The sequence below is a fragment of the Crotalus tigris genome, unplaced genomic scaffold (genome assembly GCF_016545835.1).
Source record: "Crotalus tigris isolate CLP2741 ecotype Arizona unplaced genomic scaffold, ASM1654583v1 scf7180000020201.887925, whole genome shotgun sequence".
Lineage (NCBI taxonomy): Eukaryota > Metazoa > Chordata > Lepidosauria > Squamata > Viperidae > Crotalus > Crotalus tigris.
In genome coordinates this window covers 461244-482419 of record NW_024097902.1, presented here as the reverse complement: position 1 = coordinate 482419, position 21176 = coordinate 461244, and the positions used below count along the sequence as shown (strand labels likewise).

The window sequence follows — 21176 nt, the reverse complement described above, 5'->3', positions numbered from 1 at the left end:
AACCATTGTTATAGAACATAGAATAAAAGAGTTGGAAATGATCTCAGAGGTCTTCTAGTTCCTCAAAATGCTGCTTAGAGAATTCTGCAAGTTGAAGTTCACACACATTTTATTTTTTATTTTTTTAAAATATTTTATTGGTTTTTAACAATAATAATCTCCAGTGCCTGGTATATAGCGTGTTGCCTTGGTTTATATATTTGAGAAAAAAAGGGAATAATAATTAATTAACAGTCAATAATGATTAAATTTTATAATTCCATAATTAGTATATTAATTAATAATATATGTCTTTGATCTTCCCTTCTCCCATTTGTATTCTCCTTCTTCAACCTTAAACAAATACAATTCTTAATATTTTCAATATATAAATGATTAAATAGAGACATTTTTTCATATTTATACAGATAGTGATAACATTTATGTATAACATTTTTTTATCAGCTTATATTATTCTTATAACCATCTCATTAGTTCACCATGCATCCTATTTTCATGATTTTTGTTTAAGCTTAATTTTCCCTTTTATTCAATCCATTCTTATCAGTCATGATTTTTTTTCAATGTTAGTCATCTAGATATCCAGATTTTTCCATTTAGGTACACCATCCCAATATTTTCATATTTCATGTATTATAAAAATACTGTGCTTTTTATAACATCTGGGTATAACATCCTTTCTGATCAGCTTATATTTCACTTATATTTATAAAAGTTACATCATTCCAATATTTTTACATTTCATACAGTATATTGTAAAACATACTATATTACTCTTATCCCTCTTGTTATAGGGCCCCTTTATGTTCAAAATTCTCTATTCTTTTAACCATGTTCAAACAAGTGTTTACTCATGTAATATTCCATCTGGTAGGGCAAATCAAATCTCTTGAATCTGTCTCTAGCCTTCTTCTTTTGCTGAATAGCTTTCCAAGTTGATATATTCCGCTTACCCAGCAGTTCCTGTGTTTTGGCAAGTATTGTTGGGAATACAGAAGATAGAATAGGTAGGATATATACTTTCTGTTTCCCAAACTCTAATGATTCTCCTGGGAATTCCATAGTCCACTCCATTTTTATTGTTATATCAAAGTCTTGTAGATTTTTTTCTGTTTGTGCTGGATTGTGATTCTTTTCATTTGTAGCTTCATTGATATGATCATGTTCTTCTAATTGTGTTCTGTTTATCTGATTTGTCTGTTCATTCGCTGTCATTTTCTGGGTGTTTTTTTCTTGTAGATTTAGATTAGAGATGTGCTTATTTATGTCATCAAAATTATTCTGGATTTCCTTGTGGTTTAAATCTATTGTCATTTGTATCTGTCGTAACATTGCGTACATTTCCTCTTGAAAGGTATTTGTCTTGCTTTGAAATATTGCTTCTGAGAGTCTTTGATATTCCAGGCTAAATCCTTCAGGAGTGAATTTTGAGTATGGTGTCCTGTCATTTGTTGATAAGTGTACGATATCCATGATTTCTCCTCCCTTCAAATAGTCTTTCATCAATATTTTAGTTCAGGGGTTAATTATCAATCAGTCAAAATTGTAATTCAGTATGTTAAGCCACCTTAAGTCCTTCCTGTAGATTCTCCTCTAAAAGATTAGCCAAGAGCCAAAGTTTTTCTTTTTCTCTAAACAATTCTTAAATTTAGTCAACAGTCCAGGTATTTTTCTTTCAGACACTTTTTAATCTTATGGCTGGGCCAGCTCTTTCTTTGTTCCCAGCTGTCTTCAAGGTTATTTAAAATTTAAAGGAACAGATTATTCTTTGGTTCTAGGCATCCTGCCAGTTTCTGAGTCATTATTGTTAGTGTCCTGTGCTCTGATTCTCCTCTAGATGTCAGTAGTTGTTCATTTTCCATTTTTTTCAGACAAAATATTATTATTGTTATATATTTTTTAATAATTTCATTAAAACCCTTTTAGGTGTAATCTTAACAGTTTTTTTAGTTTCTAGATTTGTCCAGACTGTAGTATTTTAAATTTAATTTCAGTCTATTTCTTTCCCCCTTATTATTAATTCGCCGCTTCCGTCCATGAGGGAATGAGGATATAGTTCCCTCCCTTCACTTTCGGAGGTTTTCTTGCTTTCCCAAGGATTCAGTTAATAGATAGAAGAGAGAAGATCGATACTCTCACCATTTTCAAGCACGCTATTCACTGATGTTCTTGTTCATGCTCTTGGACTTCGGCTACAGGTAGCTTGGGCCAGATTTTGTATTTTTGTATTTGTATTTAATTTTATTTATAGGCCGCCCAATCCCAAAGGACTCAGGGCGGCGTACAGAGATTAAAACAATCATAAAACAATAAAATAATACAGTCATACCGCGAGTCCGATCATATCCTGCCCCCCCCCCCGGGGACATCAGCCCCAGGCCTGCCGGAACAGGAGAATTTTAACGGCTTTCTTAAAGGCCGGCAGGGTGGGAGTAGTTTGAACCTTGGGGGGAAGTTGATTCCACCAGGTTGGAGCCACCACAGAAAAAGCCCTTCCCTGAGGGCCCGCCAGCCGACATTGTCTGGCCGACGGGACCTGAAGGAGACCCAATCTATGGGACCTCACCAGTCTCTGGGAACTGTGCAGCAGAATGCGGTCCTGTAAATAACCGGGCCCTATGCCATGAAGGGCTTTAAAGGTGATAACCAACACCTGATGTTGATGCTGATGCCATGCTGTTGGGTCGGAGAGCTTCCCCCAGATCAAACGAAATGACTGCTGTCATTTCGTGATCAATGGAATGACCCTCCTTCAGGTCACCTCTTCGGGGCAACTTCAGACCCATTTAGGATTCCCCTGGCAGGACGAAACTGGCCGTGGGGAGTGGAGCTCTGCTATCCCGTGGCCGTGTGCTATGGCACAAAACCAGAAGTCTCCACACACATTTTAAAGTTACCAAAGTTGGGAAACACTGATCAAGGGAAAACTCCTTTTAGGTTTTTCCTAATCCATACCAGTGTCAGATACTGCGATTTCCATATGATCTCCCTCAAGTGTGATATAAATTTGCAAAGCATGCAGTACCCTTTGTATTTTCATCAATTCTATATCATTCAGGAAAACCAATAGATTTTTCTTCTTGTGTTTGGTTCTCTTTTCCACACTTTTAAATCTTTTTCCTGTTTTTCCTGCTTGCACTGAATTATAACTACTGTGAATGTTAATATTTTCTACCTGATTAGATGTGAGATGCTTAGGGACAGAAAATCATTGTCAGGGCCATGTAATACATGTTAAAGTAGGATAGCATGAATAGACTTGCAGATCATTTTTAGAAATAACTGATAGGAAAAAATGATTTCAATAAAATAATAAAAGAGGTAAAAATAAAATTAAAAAAATAATAAAGTGTTTTATGGAGAAAATAATTTAATCAGAAATCTAATAATAATAATGATGATGATAAAGTTGGAAGGGACCTTGGAGGTCATCTAGTCCAACCCCCTGCTCAGGCAGGAAACCCTATACCAATTTGGACAAATGGCTGTCCAGTTTCTTCTTAAAAACTTCCATTGTTGGCGCATTCACCACTTCTGGAGGCAGGTTGTTCCACTGGTTAATTGTTCTAACTGTCAGGAAGTTTGTCCTTAGTTCTAGGTTGCTTCTCTCTTTGGTTAGTTTCCACCCATTGCTCCTTTCCTGCCTTCAGGTGCTTTGGAAAATAGCCTGACTCCCTCTTCTTTGTGGCATCCTGAGATATTGGAACACTGCTATCATGTTCCCCCTCGTCCTTCTCTTCGTTAAACTAAACATACCCAATTCCAGCAGCTGTTCCTTATATGTTTTAGCCTCCAGTCCCCTAATCATCTTTGTTGCTCTTCTCTGTACTCTTTCTAGAGTCTCAGCATCTTTTTTACATCGTGGTGACCAAAACTGGATGCAGTATTCCAAGTGTAGCCTTACCAAGGCATTGTAAAGTGGTATTAATACTTCACGTGATCTTGATTCTATCCCTCTGTTAATGCAGCCTAGCACAGTGTTGGCTTTTTTGGCAGCTGCAGCACACTGCTGGCTCATATTTAAATGATTGTCCACTAGGACTCTGAGATCCCTCTCACAGTTAATACTATTGAGCAAGGTACCCCCTATACTATACCTGTGCATTTGGTTTTTCTTGCCTAAATGTAGAACCTTACTTTTTTCATCATTGAATTTCATTTTGTTAGATAGCACCCAGTGTTCAAGTCTGTCCAGATCCTCCTGTACCCTAAGCATGTCTTCTGGAGCATTGGCTATTCCTGCCAGCTTGGTGACGTCTGCAAATTTGATGAGTTCCCCATCTATCCCCTCGTCCAGATCGTTGATGAAGATGTTGAAGAGCACTGGGCCCAGAACAGAGCCCTGGGGCACCCCACTACACACTTCCCTCCATGTAGATGCGGTTCCATTGAGGACCACATGCTGAGTATGGCCGGTCAGCCAGCTACGGATCCATCTGGTGGTGATGCTGTCTAACCCGCAGTTTTCTATCTTCTCAAGTTGTAGGTTGTGGTCTACTTTGTCAAATGCCTTAGTGAAGTCCAAGTAAATTATATCTACAGCATTCCTCTGGTCCACTAATTTTGTCACTTGGTCAAAGAATGCAATAAGATTTGTCTGGCATGATCTGTTTTTGACAAACCCATGTTGGCTTTTAGTAATGACTTTGTTTGCCTGTAGGTGTTCGCTGATTCGTTGTTTGATTATCTTTTCCAGAATCTTCCCAGGTATTGAGGTCAGGCTGTTAGGTCTGTAATTTCCTGGGTCCTTTTTTCCCCCTTTTTTGAAGATGGGAATTACTTCAGCTCTTTTCCAATCCTCTGGTAGTTCCCCAGTGTTCCAGGATCTTTGAAAAATATAGTTCAGTGGTTCTGAGATCACATCTGCCAGTTCCTTAAGAACCTTGGGGTGTAATCCATCTGGTCCTGGTGATTTGAATTCGTCTAGGCTGGACAGGTGTTCAGTTACCATTTTCTTGCCTATCTTAACTTGTATTTCTATTTTATTTTTTATGGCACTATTTTTGATAGGTTGGTCTGTTTTTTCCCTTTGTGTAAAGACAGATGCGAAAAACGAGTTAAATAGTTCTGCTTTCTCCCTGTTGCTTGTCACCTTCTTGCCACTTTCACCCACTAATGGACTAATCGTTTCCTTCACTTTTTTCTTGTTTTTTACATGTTGAAAGAAGCTTTTTTTGTTATTTTTGACAAGCCTTAGTTCATTTTGAGCCTTGGCTTTCCTCACATTGTCTTTGCAGGCTCGGCCTATTTGCTGATATTCTGAATTAGTTATGTGTCCCTGTTTCCATTTTCTAAACTTGTCCTTTTTATCTTTCAATTTATCAGAGAGTTCTTTATGCAGCCATGCTGGTTTCTTTTGAGAGCTGTTATTTTTCCTCTTTGTTGGTATTGTGCTAGACTGGGCCTTTATTATCTCACTTTTCAAAATTTCCCAAGCCTCTTGAGTTGTTTTCCCCTGGAGGATTCTCATCCATGGAATCCTTCCCAAACCTTCTCTAAATTTATTGAAATTAACTCTCTTGAAGTCCAAGACTCTAGTTTGACTATGTTCTATTGCTTGTTCTTCCATAATGTTGAATTCCAATATTGCATGATCACTTCCTCCCAAGGTTCCTATGGCTTCAACACCTTCTATCATTTCATCTCTGTTAGTGAGAATTAGGTCCAAAATGGCTAATCCCCTAGTTCCTTTCTCTACTTTTTAGTTGTCTGCTAGGTTTGTCAGGAATCTGTTTAATCTTCCACTTGATGCAGAGTTTGTCTCCCAATTGATGTCAGGGTAGTTAAAGTCCCCCATTACTATTGTGATGTGCTTCCTACATACCTTAGTTAGCTGACTAGCAAAAAGTTCATCTATTTCCTGTGTTTGGTTGGGTGGCCTATAGTATACATCTATGGCAATGTTGTTTCCCCCCCCCTCTTATATTGACCCATATGCATTCAGGACTATTTTCATCACTGTTGTGCTCTATTTCTGTAGAGATGTAGTTATTTCTTATATAGAGAGCAACTCCACCTCCTCTTTTATTTGGTCTGTTTCTTTTAAATAATTTAAATCCATCTAGCTGTGTGTTCCATTTGTGGGTTTTGTCCCACCATGTTTCCGTTATGGCAACAATATCATATCTGCCCTCATTAACCCGAATTTCTAGTTCACCCTGTTTGCGGTTCATACTCTGTGTATTTGTGTATAGACATTTGAGTCCTTTATGATCGACCCTGTGTTTACGTCCTACAAAACCTGTGTGGTGCCTGAGTTCCCCTAATGTCTTACCACCTATTTGGTTAGTGCACTTTGTGTGGCACTCGCTATTAAGAGCTTGATTTTGCTTGACAGCAAGGTTGATGTTCTTGTCCACACACACATCTATGTTACATGCACTAATAGCCCTATAATTTTTAGATTGCTGAGGACAGGGATGTTCTGTATCAGTTAGCTCACTGTCCCCGCTGTTTAGTTTAAATATTCCTCCAGAAAATCTGTGAATTTATAGCCAAGTAGCTCAGTCCCTTTCTTTGATGGATGCAAACCATCTCTTTTGTACATTTTTTCATTGGACCAGCTGCTGACATCGTGACTAATATATCCAAAGCCTTCCCCTTTACTCCACTCCTTTAGCCACATATTGAATTGTGCTATATGCTGCCCTTTTTCATTTTGGTCCTTATACACTGGTAAGACCTCTGAAAAAATAAGCCTACAGCCTATTCTGCTAAGTTCCTGCCCCAGGCTCTGGAAGTCATTCTGCACAGTGAGTACATCTTTTTGGGACAGATCGTTAGTGCCAAGATGTACAATAGCCTCCACATCACAGTCCTCACTGGCATTCTTGATTATTTTACAAATACGCTTCTTGTTCCTACTGGTAGTAGCACCTGGAAGACACCTGACCTCATTCAAAACCTCTGTGTCCTTTCCTAAACTTACATCCCTTATAATTAAATCACCAACCAGAAGGTGGCTTCTCTTTTTGGGTGCCTTTCTGTTCTTGCATGACTGATGTGTAATACCTGATTCACACTTCTCCCTGTTGAAATCTAGTTCTTCAACTCGGACCAAGATCCCCTGCTTATTTGAGTTGTCATCACAAATACCTTTACCTGTCTCCTTAATGTCCCTATTAAGGTCAGCAAGGGCACTGTATCTGTTGTGCAGGGACACAGCAAAAGCTTGGTGTTTATGGTTCACAGCTCTCACCCTGCCAGATCCCATGGTTCTCCACACTGCCCTTCTCCTGCAGGATCTTTGTGGTAGAGGGGGCTGATAGCTTGGGGGCTCAGTGGAGTAGAGGGGCTGAACTGAACACCTAATTTCTGCCTGAAGAGCAGAGATCACAGACCCTAGATAAGTAATCTGTCCTTGTAGACTAGTGATTTGTTTACATATAGGACAGTTTCCATGATTGAAAAGGGTACTGCGAAAGACAGTTGCAAAACAAGTGTTGCACTGAACTATGCCTGACCTTCTTAGATACAAGGAATCACAAATGCACTTGTCCTGAATGTACTGCTGCTGTTTGATTTTTGGTTATACTGTATAATAATCTGTATACACCATATTGGTTTTTAAATGCTAATAAGATATTTTTCAATAATTCTACCCTCCAACTCTAATATTTAAAATCAAACCTTTCCTTGAGAAATGAGATAAATATCATAATTCTTAAAGTTAGTGCTTTCACGGAGATGAAAGTACCTGGAAGGTACTTTCCACTATAAACACTAAAATTTTGTAAGATTGTATATTGGCACATTAGAAGGTGCCCAGTCTTTGTTGTTTTTAATATTTTAAACTGTTTAGTTTTATAGTTTTAATGTGATTGTACATGTTGTTTTAACTTTTGCTTGGGAGCTGCCCCAAAAAGGAATTATATAAATGATTTAAATAAATAAATAACATAGAAAGAACAATAACCAATTTCCTCTGCTTTTGGCAACAATTTATGACTAGGCAGGAATGTCTGCTCTAAAATTTTAACTGCTGCACTTCGTTGGGAAATTCTGTTTGTAATAAACTGATTTTAAGCATAGCACTAGAGAAGAAAGTTATGCTATTCTCTAATTTGATGTGGACAAACATTTTTAAAGTTAAAAATCTTATATCAATTGGAAATGAAATTTTAATCTATTTCATAATTCAACTGCAGAATCAATCTCACATTTTAAAAATGCTTTGGAGTACTAAAGATTGAAATAAAGACAATAGCAATAGCACTTAGACACATATACCGCTCTGTAGTGCTTTTATAGCACTCTCTGAATGGTTTACAATATCAGCATATTGCCCCAACAATTTGGGTCCTTATTTTACCAACCTTGGAAGGATGGAATGCTAAGTCAGCATTGAGTCGATCAAGCAAACCTTTATACAAAAAATGTATTTGAAATATTTTCAGTGTGATATTCATCAGTAAGATGCCATATGGATCCAAAGGTTGTCCTCATAATCTAGAGCAAATAGGGGGCACAGAAATAAAATTGCAGGTACAATTGTAGATCTGTTCGACAATTGTCATCCCCATCTGAGCACACTTCATTGAATACCAATCCATTGGTTGAATGTATGTAGAGATGTAGAGCTATATTACAGATTAGAAAAGTTCATTTTGAAGAAAAAGCTGGCTATAAGTAATTGCAAATAATAGTAAATAATACTGTAAATCATACAAATATATTAATTTCTGAATTGCAGCTCACTTCCGACAGATGAAAAGAGGTTCTCTGGGAGCACTGACCATGAATCAGTTGATGAAGAGGCAGCTGGAACACCAATCTAGTGCTCCTCATAATATTAACACATGGGACACTGGTAAGTATTCCAGTTTGCAGGAAATGACCTGTTTTGTGGGATAGGATACACAGGAATGGAAAGGTTAAGCAAATTTCTATAGTGATGGGTCAAGAGAGTTTTAGTGGGGAAGCATAGAATAGGCCAGGGTTTCTCAAAATGAGCCATGTTAAGATGTGTATCTGGCAAAGAATTCTGGTCAACATATCTTAACGTTGAGAAGCCCTGGGATAGGGCATTCCAAGAGAGAGTACATTACTTTGGTGCTGATTCCCATGTCTGGCTGTGTAGTTCACTTAGATTTTGACTTTTTGTGGGCAAAGTCTGCAGTGGTGACTGGAACAACATTTTATGATGTTAGATGGACCCCTTTTGTTCTATGTACTCTGAACAAGTGGATAGGGCAGAGGTAGGCTGTCTGGCTCAGGAATTCTGGGAGTTGAAGTCCATGAGTCATAAAAGAGCCAAGGTTGCCTACCCTTGGGATAAGGAATTGTCTTGTATGTTTTTTTACCATATGGGAGTTAGTTCTGCTCTTCATGGCTCTTTTTTGGGGGCACATGATTGGTTTTATGAAGGTGATCAACACTTCACAGACTCAGTGTATGGGAGTATTACCACTTAAAGGAGACTCTGTATATCATAGGTAGTCCTCGACTTACAATCACAATTGAGCCCAAAGCTTCTATTGCTAAGTGAAACAATTGTTAAGTGAGTTTTGCTCCAATTTATGATCTTTCTTGCCATAATGGTTAAGTGAATCACTGCAGTTGCTAAGTTAGTAACATGGTTGTAAAGCAAATCTGGCTTCCCCATTGACTTTGCTTGTCAGAAGGTTGCAGAAGGTGATCGCATGACCCCAGGACCCTGAAACCATCATAGATATGAACCAGTTGCCAAGCATCTGAATTTTGATCACATGAACACGGGGATTCTGCAACAGACATAAATGTGAAAAATGGTCATAAATCACCTTTTTTCAGTGCCTCTGTATCTTTGGCCACTAAATGAATGATTGTAAATTAAGGACTACCTGTACTTACTCAAGAGGCTGTCCCTGGGTTAGACTAATTTTGACAACAATTGCCCAATCTCTGACCTTTTCTTTAATGGAATGAGTATAAAGAAGAAGGTAGAAGGCTATCTACAATGCTGCATAGAAGAAACAAATCACATCAATTCTTTTCAGTGTGGATTCAGACTTGGGCATGAGGCAGAAACAGCATTGGCTGAATTAAGGAATACCTTAGTCAAATAGAGCAATGTGCCTTTCTAGTCCTTCTTAACCACTCAGTGGCTTTCAGTATTATATTGATTACCAATGACATTGGACATTGAGAATATAGTCTTGAGTAATTCTACTCTTTCCTGATTTCATATTTGTATACAAGAAAAGAGGTGAGCCCAGTAGCTGCTCATACATGGAGTGCTGCAAGGTTTATGCTTTCCTCTATTTTTGAACTCTATATCAAATGTCAAGGTCATCCATTGATACAAGTACAGGTAAAGTACTATAAGGAAAACTCATACCTGTTGAAGATATCTAGATTAGTAATGCTGAGGAAGTCTTATGTTGGTTTCTGGAGCGCAAAGCAAGCTGAAATTGAACCCAAGTAACATGAAGCTGCTGATGTAATTTGAAGCTCTCATGTTGTCACTTGAAGGGGAAGTACAAACCTTGAAGGATCAGCTGTGGTTTGAGGATCCTCCTGGATTCACAAGCACTGCTATATGGGCAGGTAGAGATTGCAGCCAGTGGATTCCTTCTCAGCTTTAGTTGGTGTGCCACTTGTGTGAACCTCATAACATCAATTCATGTTCTCATCAGTGCACCATCAGGTTATGTCAACAGACTCTAACTGGAGATGCTTCTGAAGATTACACATAAATTGCAATTGTTCAAAATGCAACAACCCATTTACTGGCACACTTTAACTACCAGGAACTCATAAACAGATCCACAGATTGTTTTCACTGCAGGAAATTTCTCCTTAGTTCTGGGTTAGTTTTCTCCTTAATATTTCTTGTCCCTGCCCTCAGATCTTTGGGGAATAGATTGACCACCTCTTGTCTGTGACAGCCCCTCAAATATTATTACCCCTAGTCCTTCTTTTAACTAGACTAGACATGCCCAGTTCCTGCAACCAGTCATCATATTAATAATCTTTATTATTTATATGTTATCATATATATAATCTTTATGATTGATAGCCATTGATAGCATTATAAATTATATTCATTCTCCTTCAAAGCCATTGCTATCTTTTAGGAGAGTACATTCCACTGTGTGAACACATCTATGAACAGATAGATGAACACCAGCTAGTAGTCACAAGACATAATGAAAACTCTTTAATCTCATGACATATGGACAGAGTTAAATATAGTTTCAATTGGGAAACTGTGAGCAACCTAGACTAGGCCAAATTTAAAAATACTAGGGAATCTCTAGAAGCCTGGCATTTTGATAAAGTAGCCAACAATAGACACAAAGACATAAACAATATCTACATACTGTGCAAAAGAGATAATCAACAAGCCAAAAAGGAAACAAAACGACCAAAGCACCTTCCCACCAGCAATCAACACCCAGATGAGCATTGATTAATTCCAAGATTAACATCAGACCAACAATCAAAAAGTAAGCAGTACCCCAATCAAGGAACTGCCAAACAAGCTAACACTAAACAGGCCAACCAAAGAACCTCCAAGACTACTCCCACCACACTTACAGGGCAAGCCACTAGAATAGGGGTTCAAACTGCCGGCCCGCGGGCCAGATGCGTCATGGCAAAACCGTACCCACCCCATTGCCGGGAATGGAAATAAAGTCGCGATACATTGCAACACATCATGTGATGTTGCAAGTTTGGCACCCCTGTGCTAGAATATAAACTGAGAGCAAACCCTATTCCTTATTAGCACTGATGATGTTACCTAGTTTGGGTAATAAAACATCTGAAAGAAAACAGCCAAGCTCAGAGAGCACCAAGGACAGCTCACTTTCCACTGTTGTGCTATTAATGTATACAGTACTTTGAATAACGAAATCTATCATTCTGACTCAGCTGCAATATAGGAAAAAATGTGCTAATTGGATATCAAGCTTTCCATATCCTCAAGAAAAATGAACTGAAGACATAATGGCTATAAAATATGAAATCTCTGCCTCCTAATTACAATATTCCTTTATTACATACTTTGACACTCTGTGAAAATAGTAATGTGTCCCACTTCACTGAAGATCCTACAGTTTGATTGATTCTGGCACATTTAGAGACCAGATGCTTAACTGCAATTATCTGCCAAGAAAACTCTGGGACTTCAGCAATAGAATGGGAGCACTAGGATAATTTCAGTCTTAAAATGTTTCCTATATCAAATCTTGATATCTTGGTGAATATTAAATGGATATTTAACTTAATCATTTTGATAAATTAACCATCTTCATATATGAATAGCCAATTGTATTTATTATGAATATTTGTATTGCCTTTCTGAAATATCATGTGGAATGAATTATATAAAAATAATTAAAGACCAGCAGCAATTCTGCAGACTGCAGACATAAAAAACAGTCAGTCTATTAATTAAAACAGGAATATTTAGGATTCTCATTAATAGAGGAGGATCTATGCTGGGTGAAACCAAAGGTTTATCTATCGGTATTTAACCTTTCATCCACTGTAATCTGGCTACAGCCACTGTTGCCAGATGGCTGTAATCCTATTGTTGTTGTTAATTGTGAAGTCGTGTCCGACCCGTCGCGACCCCATGGACAATGTTCCTCCAGGTCTTCCTGTCCTCTACCATCTTCTGGAGTCCATTTAAATTCACACCTACTGCTTCAGTGACTCCATTCAGCCATCTCATTCTCTGTCGTCCCCTTCTTCTATTGCCCTCAATCTTTCCCAGCATTAGGCTCTTCTCCAGTGAATCCTTCCTTCTCATTAGGTGGCCAAAGTACTGGAGTTTCAACTTCAGGATCTGGCCTTCCAAAGAGCAGTCGGGGTTGATCTCTTCTAGGACTGACCGGTTTGAACGCCTTGCAGTCCAAGGGACTCGCAGGAGTCTTCTCCAGCACCATAGTTCAAAGGCCTCAATTCTTTGGCGCTCAGCCTTTCTTATGGTCCAAATTTCACAGCCATACATGCAACTGGGAAAGCCATGGCCTGGACTATACGCACTTTTGTTGGCAGGGTGATGTCTCTGCTTTTTAGTATGCTGTCTAGATTTGCCATAGCTTTCCTCCCCAGGAGCAAGCGTCTTTTAATTTCTTGGCTGCAGTGCCCATCTGAGGTGATCTTGGAGCCCAGAAAAATAAAATCTGTCACTACCTCCATTTCTTCCCCATCTATTTGCCAGGAATTGAGAGGGCCGGATGCCATGATTTTGGTTTTCTTAATGTTGAGTTTCAAGCCTACTTTTGCACTCTCCTTCTTCACCCTCATCAAGAGGCTCTTTAGTTCCTCTTCACTTTCTGCCGTTAGAGTGGTATCATCTGCATATCTTAGGTTGTTGATATTTCTCCCGGCAATCTTAATTCCAACTTTTGATTCATCTAGCCCTGCCTTTCTCATGATGTGCTCTGCATATAAGTTATATAGGCAGGGCGACAGTATACAGCCTTGCCGGACTCCTTTTCCAATTTTGAACCAATCAGTGGTTCCGTGTTCGGTTCTCACTGTTGCTTCTTGACCCACATATAGGTTTCTCAGGAGACAAGTGAGATGGTCTGGTACTCCCATCTCTTTAAGAACTTGCCACAATTTGTTGTGATCCACACACTCAAAGGCTTTTGCATAGTCAATGAAGCAGAAGTAGATATTTTTCTGGAACTCCCTAGCTTTCTCCATGATCCAGCGTATGTTGGCAATTTGATCTCTAATTCCTCTGCCTCTTCGAAATCCTGCCTGTACTTCTGGTAGTTCTCGATCCACATACTGCTGGAGTCTAGCTTGTAGGATTTTAAGCATAACTTTACTAGCATGTGAAATGAGTGCACTGGTGCGATAGTTTGAACATTCTTTGGCATTGCCTTTCTTTGGAATTGGAATGTAAACTGACCTTTTCCAATCCTGTGGCCACTGTTGAGTTTTCCAAATTTGCTGGCAAATTGAGTGTAGCACTTTTACTGCATCGTCTTTTAAGATTTTTAATAGCTCATCTGGAATACTGTCACCTCCACTAGCTTTGTTGTTGCTCAGATTTTCTAAGGCCCATTTCACTTCACATTCTAGGATGTCTGGTTCGAGGTCAGTGACCATCTCATTGTGGTTATCTGGGATGTTAAGCTCATTCTTGTATATGTAATCCTATAGGGAGCTTAAAATAGGATGAGATAAAATAGCAACTTGCATTTCCTCATAGTTGGCACTGAAAGTCATACAGCATTGTGAATTGTGATTGCAGATTCCATACGTACACTTTCTACAGACTATATATCATTGTATGCATTTCTATTATGCAAACCATAACTCCCCAACCTTGTCCCTGTCCCAGACTAAATGCTCTAACCATTGAAATGGTGGAACAGGATCTGCAGTGATGCTTTGGAGGGGAGTGATGATGGCAGTAATTGAGTCATGAATGGTGTAGGAAATGGCTTTCCTCAGACTTTTCCTTGAGATGTATTTCCCACAATTTTATATCCAAATATATCTCAAAGGCAGTGTGCTGGAAAGGGTTTATAAGGCACTAATAATAGTGGAGAGTGTGTAGGGATTTGAATTCTGTTACAGGCAACCTTTGATATTTGTGCAAAGTCTAAGAGCAAGCCCACAAATCATCTTCAGAGGTCACTTCAGATGCTTTCCCATACTTAGATGTGTTGAGTGGCTACCTGAGAGTGGTCCATCCATTGGCAGTCACACATATACACAGACCCATCTTTGAAATACTTTCTTTACCAATATGTGCTTGTCCAATTTTCATCTTTTTAGCACTAGGCAAAGGTATCTTTATTCTACCAAGGCTTTTAATAATATATTGCTGTTATTTTACTATTTATTGTGTTGCTTCTTTTATATATTTTACACAACCCTTTTTCAAATATTTTGACATGCTGTTTCTAATTGTGTGATATATTTATTATATTTAATTAAACAAATAGTAGTATACAATTATTTTACAGAAATAAGTAAGTCATTGTAAAAATCTAAAAAAAACAACAACAGACAAATAAAGGGTTCCTAATACCTAATTCCTTTATTCAGCACCAGCTGAAAAAAATAATTCAAAATTTCCCTAGCCCTGGAAGAGAAATTCCAAAGCTCTTCCAAATGATCATTTCTTAGATTCTATAAGAAATTTGGTAGGTTTACAATTATCTGCATTTTTCCTCCCTTCAAATAATTGTGAATTGCTGACTGCCTTATGTATTCTCTGCAGTTTTGGAAGCAACATTTTTCATTGCCTTTTTCTTAGAGCCAAAAGAGATAGACCAGCCTAAAGTCATCTACCTGGCTTTGTGCTTAAGGTAAACTAGAACTCACAGTTTCCCAGTTTCTAGCTTGTTGCCTTAACCACTAGACCAGACATGTCAAACACAAGGCCCGGGGGCCGGATGCGGCCTGCAAAGTGGTTTCATGTGGTCCACGAAGCCATCCTGGAAACAGTGAGGGAACGGCCCCCTCTGCCTTGGCCCTGGCCCAGGCCAGCTGGGAGCCAATGCACAATTATGTGGTGGCCATCTATGCTGAAACTCATTCAGTCTTAGCTCCATAAGCCCCCCTCTCCCCCGCATGCCTGAGAGGAACAGTGAGGCTCCTCCAGTGGACCATGCCTTGTCACTTGCCCTGGTCCCACCCCCTTCTGTCAGAGACCCTCAGATCTATCCCCTCCTGCCCAGGCCCTCACAGGCACCCTTGACGCAAACGATGTAGAGCTGGCCACACCCACCCAGCAGGCCACACCCACCCCATACACACCCACCCAGTAGGACACACCCACCCTGGCCACACCCACCCTGGCCACACCCACTGTGGCCCTCAATAAAACTCAATTTTATTGAAGGCCACATCAGCATTGAGGTTGCCCTCAGGGGGCCAACCTCAATGCTGATGTGGCCCTCAATAAAATTGAGTTTGACACCCCTGCACTAGACCATACTGGCTCTGTTCACTAAAACAGCTAGCACTGTTTTATTTCAGTGGTGGGGATGTGGTTTGCTTAATTTTCTTGCTAGAATCAACCTAGATTGCTAGAAGAAGCCTTGAACTATAATATGGGCATTGGGTTTCACAGGGCTTTATTGGAACCCTGGACAGGCCGTCTTCTACAGGCTTCATTGTAAACTTCAGAATGAATATCATTTTACTCTACCTCAGAAAGATATGGCAAGGATAAATCTTACTGAGTAGCTAAATCACCTTAAAAATGATATCGAAAAAAACCTTCAGCATAAATCACTTCAGTATAAGTCACTTTGTGACTTACAAGTCACTTTCATAAGGGAACATATATTTATTTTAGGGAATCATCTTTCCATTCTGGTTATCTTTGCTGGTGCATTGTCATTTTTGCCCAATTGACTTCAGTTCAGAAAAATTATTTTGTTTTGTTGAGATAACTTAATAGCCTCAGGCCTTTCTTTACTCATACTTTATTTCAAACATTTCTCTCCTTTTTTGCAGTATAAAATAATCACCTATGCATGTACGGTGCCCTCATGATTAGACTTTTCATTCCTTTTGTTGTTGTACACCTGACATTGCTTTCTCTTGCCAGTATTTACATGTGCTATGGTTTGTGAACTTAAGTGTTCTCTAAACATCTAAATCAGTAATTAATTTGTGATTAAAAAGCAAAGCAGAGTACCCAAACTCAAAGATTTGCCAAAGGCATTTTAGATTCAAAATAATCAGATCCTTATACTTTACTAGGACTGTAGACATTTCTAATCTTCCTTCTCTTTTATATTTAAGAGCTTGCTAGTTAGAAAACTGACTCATAGCTTAACTGAAGGGCACTTATTTATTATACAAATAAGTCCCCCAAAGATCAGACATCCAGCATCTTTAATTATAAGGTTTAGGTAACAAGAAATGTGAAAACCTCTGTTCCAAAAAAGCTGGGCTACATGGAGAAGTGTCACTTGGTATAGGACTGTTTCCTGTGTTTCTAAACATTTATTTATTTTCTAGTTGGTTTACAAGAGTTGCATCTTTTAATTGTTAGCTGGTGTATTTATTATTGGAATAGCTCCACGGCCAATTCTTAATGAAACCCATCAGGGACTGAAGTTCTCTCTATATCCACAGAACAGATACAGCATGGGAAGAGACCGTGCAACGTCTCAGTTTGCCTAAACCCTGACCTAGAAGGACAACCACTAAGAATAAGAGGTTAGTTCAGGGTCTGTTCAGCTGTGATGTTGCTGTGTGAAGATTTAACAACTAGGGTTCCTAGTTAACACAAAACTGAAATTGTGGTCTTGATATTTTTTGAACTGAACAATTCATTTACTTTGCATGGGTTTTATATCTGAACTGGAGGAACTTGAAAATTAAATACATCTCAGTATTCTGTTACAATGATTGCTAACAAAATTTATTGCTTCTTTTCAAAAGCATAGGAAATTGAATTGCTTCCGTTCTTGAAACACAGAACTATTTTAACTTCTGTAAAGGATTTTGAATAGTCTTCATTTCATTGTTCATCAGCCTAAGTGTACAGAATATATATTCTTTTGAAATGGTTGCCTTTCCACCCCAGTTATGCAAGCCACAGTCTTCATGCATTAACTGTTTTCAGCTTGAATGCAGCATCTAGTCACATAATGTCTTGGCAAATATCCAGAGCAATGTCTTTGGGCAAGGCAAGATATATACATCATTATGACTTTCAGGATGATGGCTACTATTATTAAAGCAGTCTGAAGATCAAAAATCTATTGTGAAGCTTAAAAAAACAATTGACAACTTCTTATGGAGAATATTTTTATGAACAAGAAATATTTTGTCTAAATCAATAATTGATTGAAATTCTTATTTTGTCCATTTTAGCAACAAACATGAATATATGATTTCAAATTATTGTAATATGGTAGTAAACAGGGAAGAATTATCAATCTTGCTTATGTAATGGGACATATAAAATTATGCCAGTATAACTACCATTGATTATGGGTTCTCTAGCTATATTAGCATTCCTGCTTTCTTCAAATATTAAATATGCAAATTTCTGGATAACTTTTTAAATCTCAGTTAAAAAAAAGAAAAAGAAAAAAAAGAACTGATTTCCCATAGGATTATATAGGTCAGCCTGTTCTTGGTTTTTTGAAGCATTTTGCTGGTATAATAATGACCTATTCGTAATTGCATTTTTTTCTTATGCTTCTAAACACTTTGAATACAAATGATGAATTTACTTTCATAGATCTCTGCCAAGCAATATTAAGATTAATTTCAACTCCTGAGATTTAATGAAAATCTTTTGCCATTTCTTGATGGTCGTTGCTGTTTCTTTAAAGATGAAAAATGTTTCAGGCCAACGTCATGTGGAAAATCGATTGTTTGAAAGACTTATCCTTAAGTTACAGAATGAATTGAAACAAATTGCAAATGAAAATTGCTATATCCTCTTGATTTTTTGCTTTATGATTTTTAAGAGCTTAGATCAATAAAAAAAATCTTTAAAAAGATGCCTTAAATTACAAGGCATCTTTTCACTGGGACAATTGTGAAAATTCTGAAAGTTCACTTTCAAGCATTGTAGCTCTTTATATATAATCAAATGACAACAAATAGATAATTTTGATTTATCATGAAGTTCTTCTCTTTTTTTTCTTGCATGTTCTCCTTCTTTTTACAGGTGCCACAAAATCAAGCTTGCTGTCAGCACCTAGCATCGTCAGTATGTTTGTACCAGCCCCAGAAGATTTTATTGATGACCAGCCTACCATGATGACAGACAAGTAAACATTTTCATATTTCTTTTAGATTTTGCCATTTAAGACCAATTATAAGCTTAAAGGGCTGATATATTAATGACAATTAATTAATTAATTAATTAATTAATGACAAAGGCAGGACAAGAAGCAACGGGTGGAAACTAATCAAGGAGAGAAGCAACCTAGAACTAAGGAGAAACTTCCTGACAGTGAGACCAATTAATCAGTGGACCAGCTTGCCTCCAGAAGCAGTAAATGCTCCAACACTGGAAGTTTTTAAGAAGAGACTGGACAGCCATTTGTCTGAAATGGTGTAGGGTTTCCTGCCCGAGCAGGGGGTTGGACTAGATGACCTCCAAGGTCCCTTCCAACTTTACTACTACTATTATTATTATTATAACAATGACAACAGTAGCAAAAAATAATATTTTGTCATTGAAGTGAAACCAGAATAATTATCTGACTATTTTATTAATGCTTTAAATTAAGAAAGGTTAGAATGGCAGTGCATAAAAGCTTTCAGTTCTTCAAGATTCAGAGATAGAATATAGATAAGGATTATTTGTATTTACACCATTGAGTTTTACAGAACATTTATTTATTTTTATCCCAGAAATGGGCAAAAACAACAAACAGTATAAAAATACTGCTAAAAATACAGTATAAAAATACTGTCTAGTGTGAGTGTATTGTGTTTCTCTGTTGCAAGGGTTTAATCCATCTTCCCTGCTGGAAGAGATAAAGCCAAAAAAGAAGAGAGGGGTGCAAACAAAAATTGTATGATAATCCTAAATTTTCAACCATTTGGTTAAACAAACGTTATATTATACCAGATAAAAGAAAAAGTTAAGCAATTGATAGGGAAGTTATAAACCTAAAGTTCTTTCCAGTTTTTAGTCATCTACCTTTATCTTTCAATATTTTGATCAATGCATTTGTAGAATACTACCCACAAACATCTCTTTCAGAACCTTTGTTTATAATACATTCCCTACTACTTTTCATTTTAATATAAATCTTAAAATGGTTTACATTGAGATAAATACTGTTACACTAATACAGTGGTTCTCAACCTTTCTAATGCCGCGACCCCATAATACAGTTCCCCATGTTGTGGTGACCCCCAACCACTTATACATCACCGAGTGCCAGGGATGTGGCCAAAGAAAAGGGGGAAAAAATGGCGGACAGCCTTGTTTGGCGACCCCCGTGAAATGGTCATTTGACCCCAAATGGGGTCCCGACCCACAGGTTGAGAACCACTGCACTAATACAATCCTAAAATCCATGAAATTAGAAACAGCATAATCAATAATGAGTAATATAGCTTAAAATGAAATAGACAGGGAAACCAAGCAAGTACTTGAAGAAACAAATCCATATTTAAATGAAAGAAAATACACTCCATACTTGGAGCTCATCTGATTAGGAAGATCTCTCTCTCTCTCTCTCTCTCTCTCTCTCTCTCTCTCTCTCTCTCTCTCTCTCTCTCTCTCTCTCTCTCTCTCTCTCTCTCTCCCTCCCTCCCTCCCTCCCCCCTCCCCCCTCTCTCTTTGTGTCCGTGTAATTCCCTTCTGACACCTATGGTTAGTATGTCTTCCTCAATCTTGGGTCCTCCACCAGAAGATTGGGAATTTGAGGATTCTGCACGGTATCCTAGCTATTCTTAGCACTGTGTACTTCTGAACAGAGAGCTCTGATGTTGTTCCTGGAGTCTGTTGGAGTCACTTCCCCAGCTTAGGAGTCATAGCCCCGAGGGCTCCTACCACCATTTTGGCCACTTTGGCCTTTTCTTTCCACAGCTGGAAAGCAATCCTAGAAATCTGACAGTAGATAGGGGGTGATGATAAGTAGGGGCTGTTAAGTTATTTCATGTCTATCAGCTTCCTTGATTTATTTTTAATCGATAAGACAGAATTTCTAAAAAGAAAAAAAACATTGATTATAATTTCAGATAGATTCAAATAAAATGCTTCATTATCTCCTTTTATGCACCTCTAAATACAAGAAGAAAATATTTAATAATGAAGGTTACCTGACTGCATAATTTGTTGGTAGAACCACAGTGAAAGGGGGGGCATGATTGATAAATGAGAAATATCCTGTAAGGTTAATTTATTTCAGTCAGTTGGTCTGGTTGTTTCTAAAAGCTTTGGCAGCAGGTAGTAAATCGGGCTAAATGAGATTGATTTTCATGACCTTGTTGGCATTTTCTCCTGCTGTTGTAGAAAAGGAAAATTTTCTGTACAATCCTATTAAGTTCAAACATCACAATCAGTTGGAAACATTAGTGAGTGGCTGATCAAATTAACCAAACATCCCCATTGGGCCAAGATGTACTGGTTTTCCAAGTCTCTTTATAAGTCAGTAATATTCTGCCTCATCTCATCTGCTTTAGACATGTCCCTTAAGACCAGACATTATAAAATCTTGGCAGAAATTTGAAACTAATCTCTTGGCACTACATGAGTTACATCCCGTTCAATGGCCAAAATT

At 38.1% G+C, this 21176-nt stretch overlaps 1 protein-coding gene across 14 annotated transcripts in view; it reads left to right on the top strand.

Moving 5' to 3' along the window:
• Window positions 1-21176, top strand: part of UNC79 (unc-79 homolog, NALCN channel complex subunit) — a 176024-nt gene that overhangs the window by 111993 nt on the left and 42855 nt on the right. For all 14 annotated transcript variants that reach the window (XR_005559472.1, XM_039365857.1, XM_039365854.1 and 11 more), the window contains 3 exons: window positions 8693-8809; window positions 17050-17133; window positions 18602-18704. Coding sequence is in view for 13 of the 14 variants with exons in the window: in XM_039365857.1 (XP_039221791.1) it covers window positions 8693-8809; window positions 17050-17133; window positions 18602-18704 (304 nt within the window). In the remaining variant the exon portion in view is untranslated. The remainder of the gene's footprint in view (window positions 1-8692; window positions 8810-17049; window positions 17134-18601; window positions 18705-21176) is intronic.